Source organism: Anoplopoma fimbria, chromosome 2 (genome assembly GCF_027596085.1).
Source record: "Anoplopoma fimbria isolate UVic2021 breed Golden Eagle Sablefish chromosome 2, Afim_UVic_2022, whole genome shotgun sequence".
NCBI lineage: Eukaryota > Metazoa > Chordata > Actinopteri > Perciformes > Anoplopomatidae > Anoplopoma > Anoplopoma fimbria.
The window spans coordinates 13,325,835-13,338,180 of record NC_072450.1 but is presented as its reverse complement, the minus strand read 5'-3'; the positions used below and the strand labels follow the sequence as shown (position 1 = coordinate 13,338,180).

The 12,346-nt window shown below is 39.8% G+C and overlaps 1 protein-coding gene across 3 annotated transcripts in view; it reads left to right on the top strand.

Moving 5' to 3' along the window:
- Positions 1 to 12,346, top strand: part of LOC129107070 (MAM domain-containing glycosylphosphatidylinositol anchor protein 1) — a 179,557-nt gene that overhangs the window by 139,327 nt on the left and 27,884 nt on the right. For all 3 annotated transcript variants that reach the window (XM_054618452.1, XM_054618436.1, XM_054618444.1), the window contains exons 12-15: positions 8,307 to 8,487; positions 8,619 to 8,642; positions 10,572 to 10,724; positions 10,897 to 11,058. In XM_054618452.1, the coding sequence (XP_054474427.1) occupies positions 8,307 to 8,487; positions 8,619 to 8,642; positions 10,572 to 10,724; positions 10,897 to 11,058 (520 nt within the window). The remainder of the gene's footprint in view (positions 1 to 8,306; positions 8,488 to 8,618; positions 8,643 to 10,571; positions 10,725 to 10,896; positions 11,059 to 12,346) is intronic.

Below are 12,346 nucleotides of genomic sequence, written 5' to 3'. Positions count from 1 at the left end.
TTGCTTTTGTGCGGATGAATAGCTAATTCCCCTCCTACTTTAAGACTTGGCTGCTTACCTCATTAAGTAAGACAGAAAATGAGCACTGGCCTTCCTAAGATGCACATTTGATTGCATGCCTCAGCTCTCTGTAAACTTTCGCTCTACCTCTCTCTTATTCCCTGTCCTTTTGTCCAATATCTTTTACACACATAATTTTTCCAATTTCTTCCTCTCTCTTTGCCCTCTCTCAGTATTTCTTGCTTCCACTTGTGCTCGTCTCTCTCTCTCGCTTTCCCTAGGCCCTTTCAGTTTTTCCAACACTGAGCTATTGTGTTATAAGTGCAGACCTAATGGCATTTAATGTTGGGTGAACCGTGGCAACTGAAATAGTGCTAATAAATAGCCGCTGCGAGTTGTTATGCTGACAGTGTTAAAATAATGAATTGCATTAAATGGCAGTTTAAGTCTTCTTTAATGTTGTTAAACTTTTATTTAATTTCAAGGTTTTTACCTGCATATGTTTATGAATGCATTTGAGCGGTTAAAATTCAAATTAAAAGAATGAAATCGAAAGGAAAAGCAAATTGTGAGAGTGAGCAAGGATTTGATTGAAAGGAGGGGGAAGTGAGAAATAAGATTAAAATTAAAGAAAAACAGTGAATCTCAATGGTCCTCTCAACTATTAAATAGAGTATGAAGAACATTCAAATGTAATACCATCACAATTTCACAACCCATCTATTTCTGCAACACTCTCTCCAGCTCATCCTCTTAACGCCTTGACGCAATCTTTTTAGCACATACAAAATGATGTAGCGGGGTCTCGGGGGAGACATGCAGACACAGAGGGGAATAAAAGAGACAGATCAGTTCATGTAGAGCAGTGCTCTTCATTATAATATGACTATTGCTCAATGCATAAAGTGTGTCCATTTGCTTTTTTCCCTAATGTTTTTGGGGGAAAAAGCATTTTTTTCCTAATGTGGTTGGTATATATATATATATATATATATATATATATATATATATATATATATATATATATATGATGGCCTCTAATGCATTTAAATTTACTTATGTGTAGCGTGTATGTCCATTTCTGTGTGTCTTTGTGTGTATATGTGACGGACATGATTTGCTCCATGACTTATTGCCAGGCTGTGAGATCCCCATTTACACTTCTTCATTAAGTTTTGTTTTCCCTGCAGGGGGTTTCCCTGTGTAGGAATTAACAACGTTGGCAGGCCCTCTTTGTTTCATCAAGCTGTCCTAACACCCCTATTCTTCACCCATCCATCCCTATGGTTTCTTAAATGAGTTCTTTGATTCATGAGAGATAATTAGCATGTGATGATTTTACCTTTTTGCAACAAAAGAGACAGATTTACATGCTTTTTATTGCTCATTTCTCACCCTATTCTTTACATACCATAGGCGCCCTGTCAGAGGAAATTGTCTGTTATCAGAGTCGCACTTTATTTATGAATCCATTGCACTTCTATATATACAATCGATGCACAGCCTTCCCTAGACAAAATGAAGGTTGTATCTAGGGAAGAGGACATTTTAAACCTGTCCAAACACAAAACCTGGACCAGTTTGCTTCAATGTATCAGTTCAAAAACGACAGCAGTTTGAAAGTGAAAAAGTGTGCAGTAGTCGAAAATAAATCTGATATGGGTTTATGGACAAAGTTTGGAAGGAAGGTATGAGTGCCTGCCAGAATTTTCGCCTCACATCATTTGTGAGGATTTGACCGCCAGGCTGTTTGTGCAGTCCTTGTTGATCCCCCCCAAACAGCCAGAATACCAACTGTACAAATGATAGCTGGCTAGTAAAGAATGCACTGTGCACTGTGTCTGAGAGTGTGTTTATGTGTGTTTGAGTTCAGCTCAGCCTGTGACTGAACCCCTAACTCATCAGACAATCCGGTTCTCTCTGTTATTTTTCTCATGACTCTGTACAGTTATGAAGCAGATTCATAAAGCCCTGGGATAAGCACAATCTATTTTTGCATCTATGCTTCCTTCGAGCCTTGCTGGGCAAATTTGCACCTAATCACATCTTTCCTTTCACTTTGCATAGAATCTCACCAATTCTAAAATTCACCTTGTGAACTGTCTGAGCGTGTTTGTTTAATGACCCCTTCAGAATTTATTTAACAATTATATGTATAAAAAAAGATTTTACATCATCATTTTATGAGTAATTGATGCCCAGATTGTGGCCTTGGTGAATGCTTTCAAAAAAAATGTATCAGAGGTTGCTGATCTTTTCATTCTTTCAAATCTGATGTTTACAATAAGGAAAAGGTTCTGTTTGTTTAGTATGTGGTCTGTTACAATATACTGCCTTTGAAATGAACGATTATAAACATTACGCGCACACACAGCATTTACCATAGCGTACACATTATGTACGTATATACTGCAGAGACACTCATATCAGAGAACTACCATGGCACAATATACACACAGTTTGCATTTGTGTTTCTTTTAATCCAAAATGTCTTACTGCTTCTTCAGTTCGTATTATTCTTCTTTTGTCATGTGCCGTCCTTATTGCTTTTGCACACCTTTCTCCTCCAATCTCTCAATCTTTCCACCTCGTCACTTTATCGACCGCTCGTCTGCCTACAGCTATGGAGTTGTGTATTTAGTATATCACTGAAGTAGTGTGACAGGCAGCTGACCTGGCTTCAGGTCTTGACTAAAGATCTGAACACCAGGTTTCTTTCTGTACTGAGACACAGTCACACAAACACTCCTGTGCAAATACACATCCCAATTATCATATATATGAGAAATTAAAAAATATCCATGATGAATTAGAGTTGTACATTAAATCAAATGTATGAATAATTTATGTATATATCCAACCCCACTATGCATATATACGTGTTTATTCACACACAAGGCCACAAAGAGAGCCTATAGGCTTATGCAAGCACAGACACTCGAACGTACACAGAGCACACATGACTTGTTCAGGTACACACACCCAAAATCAGTGAACTGCTGGATCAGTCCTAAAAGATCTATTAACAGAGGATAATAGAAAATTTAACCTCACCCTCCTGAGTGTTTTAAGAGGCTGCCTGCTCACACGCTGTCAGTCCAAATTTCACGCACACACTCAACACTCTGTGTCTCTAAGTTTCTATCTCATGGCTGCTTTTTCGCTCTCACCCTCCTTCTTTCACACATTCATTGTTTTGGTGTCTCTTTGTTGACAGCCTGACGGAGACACAGCTGTAAACACTGTCTGGCTGAATTTCTTGAAAGCGTGTGGCACAGATCCGTACACACACACACACACACACACACACACACACACACACACACACACACACACACACACACACACACACACACACACACACACACACACACACACACACACACACACACACACACACACACACACACACACACACACACACACACACACACACACGTATCAAGAGGGGCATATGGACTTCCATATCAGTCTATCAAATCAAACACCTCTCTGCCTCTTAAATGATGTCACTCACTCACTCCGGTCACTTTTGACTGTCTCCTTCTGTTAGTCCTTCTCTGCACACTATATATCTTTCTCTACCGTGCCTTCCCCTGTCACTTAGTCACACAAACACACATGTACACACACACATGTTGTCCACAGACCTAGTGAGGGAAGCAGACAGAGGCAGGGAGAAGGAGTCTTTTACCTGCAGTGGGAGCAGCTGAATTCCTCTGAGTCATACTTCAGCACTTCATTATCCAGTTTTTTTGGGGGTTCCCAAACTGTACATGTATGTTTGTGTATGCTTTTAGTCTAGTTAATTTATTAATTATATCCCAAACACTGTAACCAGGACCAAAAGCAAGTGTGTGCACGTGTGTGCACGTGTGTGTGTGTGTGTGTGTGTGTGTGTGTGTGTGTGTGTGTGTGTGTGTGTGTGTGTGTGTGTGTGTGTGTGTGTGTGTGTGTGTGTGTACGCAGAACCTATCCACTGATGAAGAAGCACATTCTTCTTACTTCTAAAGCTCTGACTCCTCAGCAATAATAACTCGTCTCTCTCTGCTAACACACACTCTATGCATATTACATGAGGATAGCTCTTCTTTTCTGCTATATTTCACATAATTATGCATACGCTGTACAAGCAGTGTGTAAATGTTTGTATGGATAAATGTGACCATAAATGGGTGTTAAAAGGGCAAAATACATTTTATAATGTATCTGCTACAATACTAAATATTATACATCGTATGATAGTGGGATAGAGTTTATGTAGCCAGTTAAGGTGGAAACTTAGCAAAAGTCTGAGCATATCTCTTAGAGTGCAGATACAATGGAAGCATTCAGTATTAGTGTATATGTCAACAAAAAAGGGCTATACAATGCAAAGAACTTAATCAATGAATGAGGCACTCAAAACCTCCAAAATGACAACCTGGTAGTAGTTCTGTATTAATCAAATAGGATTAATACCTCCACCAACAGCACTGGGGACTACGTCAGTTGCATCATCCAGTACGGTCCACTCGGCCTTCTTCAACAGACTTTTTGCTTTTGATACAAATAGCCATTCTCTCTTTTTCATAATGGGGTTGATGCAAAGTTGATTCCAGCAGGAGTGATGTTATTTATCAAGTGGTGCACAGTAAATCCTTAGATTTACTCAACAGCTGTACTTAAGTCTTTTTTTAGGTACTTGTACTTTACCTGAGTACATCCATTATGTATGTATGTGTGTGTGGGTGTGTGGGTGGGTGGGTGTCACAGTCTTTAAAACTAACTCCCCTTGAGGGAGCAGCAGCAAAATGCTGCCTACACGTAGTTGAATAAACATTAACAATCTAGTAATGTAATACACATGATTAATCACTCATGGGACATTCTGATGCAGAAGTATATTTTGTTTCATATTCCTTCACTTTTCTCATTTACTTGTAATGGACTTGTTGTACATCGTTGCAATGGTGCTTAAGTAATGTATCTGATGATGTCTTCCACTGCTGGATATACCAGTTATCACAATAGTCATCACATGTACTGTAGGCTCCATGGATTGTATGGAAAGCTTGCGTTTTACTTATTACTTGCCTTGTTTTGTCCCAAAAATAGCTCTTTTGCTTTTTCCCTTACCCCTTTTCCTTCAATCACAGATACACAGAAAACATCCACAGTGAGCTGTGAAAACTATTCCACCAAAATTGTTGTTTGTTCAAAAGCTCCATTTTCCACTAATACTACACATGTAACTGATAACACTATTAGGACTTATAACAATTTAGCAGCTAGGGCTCCAGGACTTTACTTAAGAAAACTTCAACAAGACCAATTCCTGTAGGAGAAATCGAAACCTGTGACCTTTTCTTGACGTGATGGTCTCTTAAACCAAAAGTTTGCTTTGTTGCCTTTTCAGTGAAAGATGCAGTGTTATACAACACCATGCCACTAAGTCCTTTAATGAGTCTCTTCTCTCTGAACTCCCAGTTACCTGATGACGCTAACCAGAGTAATCTAAATTGGTACAATACTAGATTAACAAAACATTTTTAGATTACTCCAACTACAGTACAAGCAAACATATGCCCATGTGCAGGCCAGGCCCCATATTGCAGAAGTGTTGTGCCCACAGCAGCAACATAAAGTTGAGTTTGCTGGGAAAAGGAAAATGGTAGTTTACGAGCAGATGGGAGGATTCTTTGGAACAATTAACGTAAATTCAAGAAGAGGACATATTTGTTGGGAGGAAATGTGGTTTATGTTTGGATTGGTTGGTTTGTGGATTGGCTTGTTTGAATCATTTTGCCTGCGTTGAAGGGTACCTGCTGTTGTGCAAGGCGTCAATATTCCATGACTGGCAAGAGAGTGTGAAAAGTTGGAGAAACTGAATAATGGAAGCGGCCAAACTGGCACTGAGAAAAAGAAGATTCAACGGCCATTAGTGGCATAGGGCCTGGTGAGGAAGGAAGGATTTGATTCCAAGTGTGTTGCCCAGCACAACTTACATGGATCAGGCTGTGGCTGCCTGCCATATGGGACTCGCACAATAATTGGACTCATACCAAATGCTATGCAGCCTGGGCGGAAGTCACCATGGTCTTGTCAATAGAAATGATCAGCCGAGTCGAGCTGAGTTTGAATTTGTGGAGATGAGTAGACATCCAATGGGAATAGCACACCTCAACTTGAGTGTCAAAAGATAGAAGGAAAAGCATATTTCACTGAGGTGATGTCAGAGCATACAGTACTAAAGCAATAATATGGAGTGATGGGATGCATCGGTTCCTTTATGACTAACCGGACTGCCAGACTGTCACTCTGTTCATTGCAGGAGCTGAGTATCAAGCACAGACCTTCAAGCATGCACATTTGAGCTTTAAATATACACTTGTTTGGTTGTTTTTTGAATAATTATCCCACAAAATTGTAACTGACAAATTGTTGACTTAAATATTGGCCAAAAAAGTAGCATCATAAGATAAAAAAAAGTCTATCAGCTTTTGTATTCAACTTTTATTGTAAGGGGTCTGTGCTGTAGACATTTACCATACACAGACAAGCACACATACATCCACACACACATACACACTACTGCTGCATGCATTACCTGATAATGGCATGCTGTGGGTGTACTGAGGTGTTATGGTGGAGTGGCTGACCTAATGCATTAGATTGAGCTCACTGTCAGGTCTTTAAGTAGCTGGGATCAGAGGCAGATACACAGCTAATGGATCCTTCTCTCCGTGGGTGGAATAACACACCAATAGCTCTATTAAAAGTGGTAAAAAAAAAAAGAAAATACTTAAAGGTGCAGTAAGCAATTCAATCCAATCAACTTCATCTCCTCACGGTCAGCTAGCTGTCTGTTCTGTAAAATAATCTGGTGTTCATACACAACATTTAGGAAAATGGACTGGATTAACATCATAACCATTTTTATTTTTATATTAGTTCCTTTAATGCACAGCCAATTCAATTCATTTCAAAGGCGCTTGGGATTAAAATTCAGTGGGTTGTACAGTGAAAGAAATAGGTCTTTAATTTCTACCATTACAATACTATTTATTGAGTGTGTGTCGCAGGATTGGTGGGCAATTAAACGTAGTGCTGGAAATGACACAGTTTACGTGGTACAATGGACACTGGACCAACTTGTCCAATGTTAAGAGTGCAATAACACTGAACAATAACCGTAGACATAATTTCTGTATTGAGACTACCATAGCCTATGCTTTCCTTTGAGGTATTTCCTGAAAAGAGATGGCTGCAAATTATTCTTTTGACAGCTGTGTAGCTTTGGATAAAAGATGATATTGGAAATGCATGCAGTCCAAGAAGGGTACAATCCAAGTCTTGAGGTTGGCTGGCTATACGCCCAGAACCATACCTATGCCAAAGTCCATTGACAATTAATGTAAGAAAATGTAAGGAAACTTGCACAAATATTGAAAAGTAAATAGATATGATGATATACTGCTTAATAGGCTGTGTGTAAATAAATTGTTATTGCTTCTACAACGCAAAACAAATATCTGCGATCAGTGGTTTAGGGCATGCTCCAATCACAACTGAGCAGACAGTATTTTTTGCCTAGAAAACATATGATCTTTAATACGAGTGGGGACGAGGCCTGGAAATCTATGTAAAATGTTGTTAATAACCATTGGCTATAAATGATCTTGACCATTCAAATTCAAGCAAAAACATAAATGCCCCACAGCATTAACTATCACGTCATCCTTAGACCAGGGGTACTCAAGTAGAAATGATGAGGGGCCACAAAATTTTTTTTCAGTGACTCAAGGGGCCATTTATTGGGACCGTGTACGTCCGATAACGTATCATAACATAACGTATGTATAACATTTACAACATTTTATAACATAACATTTCCTTTTATTAAAAACAAAAATATTTCCTAAAATAAAAATATAATTTTAATTTGGGCAAGCAAAAACATAAATGCCCCACAGCATTAACTATCACGTCATCCTTTAGACTTACATTATCTCAGCAAGCCCAGCTTGTGTGTGAGTTTTAATACCTGAGCATACAAACAAAAAGCTGTAAAGATGAGGTTGATGATGATATAAAGAAATGAAAAAAAGATGGGAGCTTTGCCTGACAGTATTGACAACAGCATGTTGGGTTTCTGTGTCTCAGTCAGATTCTCTGCTCTTTCTGGTAGCGATCATCTTTTTTTGTGTACTGTGTGTATTTGTCGTTTTACCTTTTTTTCTAAAGATTGTACACATTTGTGAGTATACAGTTTTACATGTCAGCATGTTCCCTGCTTTTGTGTTTGTTCACCTGTAAAAATCCAGAACAAGCAGAATGTGCTGTCGAAGCAGATAGACCTCAAGGGCAAGGAGCCAGAGAAGGGAGTGCTGATATCCCAAACCATATCGGACCTGGAGATCCCTCTGTCCTACGAGGTCCGACTGGCCCCCATCACCACCTACAGCATTGGGGACTACGTCAGTCGCATCATACAGTACTCAGAACGTGAGTCTTATTTAAAACCATTTATATCAAACATATTCTTAAGTCCTTATCTTTCATTTCCATGTACATTGTACAAAACATATATTAGTGGATTGTGTAGATCTGAGTGTATCAACATTATTGTCTTACAGCCTACACCTACCCAAGGCCTTCAGGTGAGACCTCTCTCTTATCTACCACTCTTTACTCTTCAACATTTCTACATTTCACAGTGTTGTGACCTGATTCGTGACAGGGTGTTGAACGTTGAATTTTTATGCAAGCTAATTACAGCGTGTACGCTGCAAGCAATGTCAGCGCAAATTTGTCAAGGCAAAGTTTGTCATGAACCAGTCTTAGCCTTGATTAAATCTTGTTGCTAGGGATGAGAGAGCGGTTACAGTAGGATGAGAGAATGCAACGGATGGCTTGGCGAAGGTCCACATTAGAAATTGTGTCAATGAGTGCCCATGATTCGAGGAAATGAGACTGGTTAATCAAATGTGATTGGTTATAAGGTATAAGGGCATATATTTGATGCAACTATATTAAAACTATTTTACCTTCAATATATATCACCTTAAATATGTGCCTCCTTTTTCTCTCCTTTAGCCCCCCCTCTATTTGTCTTACTCTCTTGTACTAACTCGTGCTCTCGCCAGTCCTCTCATCCTCTCTCTCTTCTTCACTCAATTGTGTCTTGTCTATTTTCTTCATTAAGAGACACGCTGCATTTTTCTGGCAGGAGTGGCAGTTGGCTCCGCCAGGGTGAGGCAATTAAAACAACAGCAGATTGGAACAGACTGCGAGAACAACAGTGCAAATTGAAAGGAGCGCATGTAGTGGAGCAGGGTGTGAATAGTAATAGATTAGCTCACTGAAACAAAGAAGCACACACAGGACTTCCTCATGGGTAGCGTGAGCCATATGCATCTGCAGCGGAGTGTGTGAGTTTCCAGGAAGCTTTCACAGAATCTGTCAGCTTGGATGGCTTTCGATACTTGTGGTTGTACTTGCTTGCTTTTTTTTTCATTTGTGTTTGGTGAGTCTCTGATAATGGCTGAGTCCTCCTGATGGGCTAATGAAGGGGACGACAACATAAAGAGAAGCCCCTTTATTCAGCTTAACAAGACACGTCAGCATCAAATATAATGCCAATTCGATCACAGATGTCTTTCTTGAAATGCATTTTTCCTTTCCTATGTATGTGGCAATATCAAACAGCAAAAATCTAGATGGGGGAAAAAAGGTTTGTAATGAAAAGCTGTATTTAATCAAAGCTTTGTTGTGAGAACAATGCAAATACAAATATTCAAGTCTCAGCTCTCACATTCTGAAAAGGTTCATTTAGGAAAAATGTTCTCAGACTCCATATATCTCTCCAAATGCTTCTTGAAAATGAGATACACCATACAAGATCCAGACACCTCCCATACAAACCCTAACCCATTTATGTAAGCCCCAACCTTCCCCATTTAGAGAAATTGTAAAACTCTTATGTAATCTATATTTTATGTCTTTGTTAGCAGTAGTGGCAGTATTTTTCTTACTTCCTAAAAAGTGTCAAAAAGGACTAGGAACAACCTCAAGCGTTAACCAGGGTTCAGTAGGTCAACAGCTCTTCCCCTGATACTGCTCCACTGTGGTTTTCTGTTCTCCAGAATATATCAAGGCAATGTTCCTTGTTTTTTCACAGCAAAACGTTTGGTTAACGGTGTTTTTTTTGTGTTGTACTTTTTTTTCTCTTTTACCCATTTGACACAGCCTGACCTAATCATGGTTACCTTTAAAATGTCCTGAATGTGGGAGTCATGCATCAGAATCTGCATAATTCTGTATGTGAAATCCACTTAAAGTTTCACATTATACACCGTGCCTCCTACATTGTGCCTATCACTTTGTCAGTAATCGCCTGGCTGTCTGATCTTCACATTTGAAGTGCATATTGCAGAGGCTGTTATACAGCTATTTTGTCGCCATTCAATTCCCCATAAAAGTGGGTAAAAAAAAGAATAGATTATGTCACCTGTCGTTTGTAAAGTCAGGTGCCTGACTTTAAATATTTTCCTCTTTTCTTTTTTCCTCTACACACACACACATCCCAGACAATGTGTGTGGTTTTGAGGATGACAGGATTTGTGGTTTCTCTCAAGACCGGAGTGATATATTTGATTGGTCAAGACAGAATCACCTGACGCAGAATCCCAAGCGATCTGCAAACACCGGCCCCGAGACTGACCGCAGTGGAACCAAGACAGGTGAGGAAATCATAAGTGAATCATTTTATGTACAGGTTCAGTTCTTTGTATAGTAGTCATAGTGGTTCTGTATATATTGTACAATACACCACTCCACAATTGCAAAACATCATAATCACATTTTATTGTGTGTTACATTCGTGATAATAGAGTGTTGTCTTTTTGGTTTCAGGGTACTACATGTACATTGAAGCATCGCGGCCGCGTGTTCAGGGGGACAAGGCTCGTCTGCTTTCACCACTTTTTAATGTGACCTCAGTGAGGGGCCCCAAGGGCTCCGGCAGAGTCCCATACTGTGTCTCTTTCTACTACCACATGAAGGGCAAACATATGGGTGAGTACTTTGGCATAGAATAATTCTCAGAAAGAAACATGTGCACATTGTCATCTACCACATGAGTCCATACAAACACAATGACACACATGGATATACAGTGGAGAGCATGCTTGCACTTGATACTGTCAGGATTCTCATATCGCTGGGCTTCTGTCAAAACCTGAACTCTGTGTTTGACCCTCGCTTGTATAGCTTGTCAGACACGACATTGTAGTTGTGTGTGTGTGTGTGTGTGTGGTGTGTGTGTGAGAGAGAGACAGAGAGAGAGAGACAGAAAAGGTGGGGTGTTAGCAAAGTCCTGTTTGTATGTTTCTGCTTCTGCCTTAGTGTGGGTGGAGGTGGCGGAAGGGGGCAGTGAGTGTGTGATTTATGGCAGTGGCACGACACAATCAGTCATTTGGGGGAACTGTTCATCATAATATGCTCTGTCACACAGCTATGATGCATACATCTTGTAGCCTACACACCTGCACACAATCTTTAACACACACACAAACACACACATGCATACTGTATACACATGCCTGGATTCCCAAAAACAAACGCATAGTAAAAGTTGCAAGTACATGACGGCACACACACATTTAATCCGCACGCACACACATGCACAATGTTGATTTATGTGTCCATAGCCCAAGCATGCAGACTCCTAAAGATGTTATAGTGTAAAGAAGTGCACAATGCTTGTCTGTGCATGTGTGTGCACACCCAGATAAGAGTACGTAATTATTATGTATACTTGATTGTTTGAATGATAGAAAAGACGTTTAGTTTAAGATGTGTTGGAGGTTTTGATACATATATGTTATAGAAAAGGTCAATCATTCGTTTCAAATTGGCAATGTTTTTAGCCATGCTAGAGCTTTGGTATTATCACAAGTATTATCACAACAACAATCTGGAGGATTGGATGTCTTTTGTCACTTGACTTTTCCTCAAACACCTTAATGATGTTGATTTTTTGTTGTTCAGATTAAAATATGTGGACAACTATTAGATGGATTACAGGGATATTTATAGATATTCAAAGTCCCTAGATGATACATCCTAACAACTGGTGATCTTCTGATTTTCCTGTTGAATGGGAGGCTGTAACATCCAAGCTGTAGAACCTGCCGAAAGACGTTTCTTTTTTTTACCTCGTAGGCGGTGGCGGGGACCGTTGATCAGACAGGGTCCCTTCCAGAGGGGAAGACTTTTTTCTACCACAGGCCTTTCGGAGACTATGCTCTATGCAGGGCCTGGGGTGCTGCTTAAGGTTTAAGCAGTCCGGTAGTGATTCTGA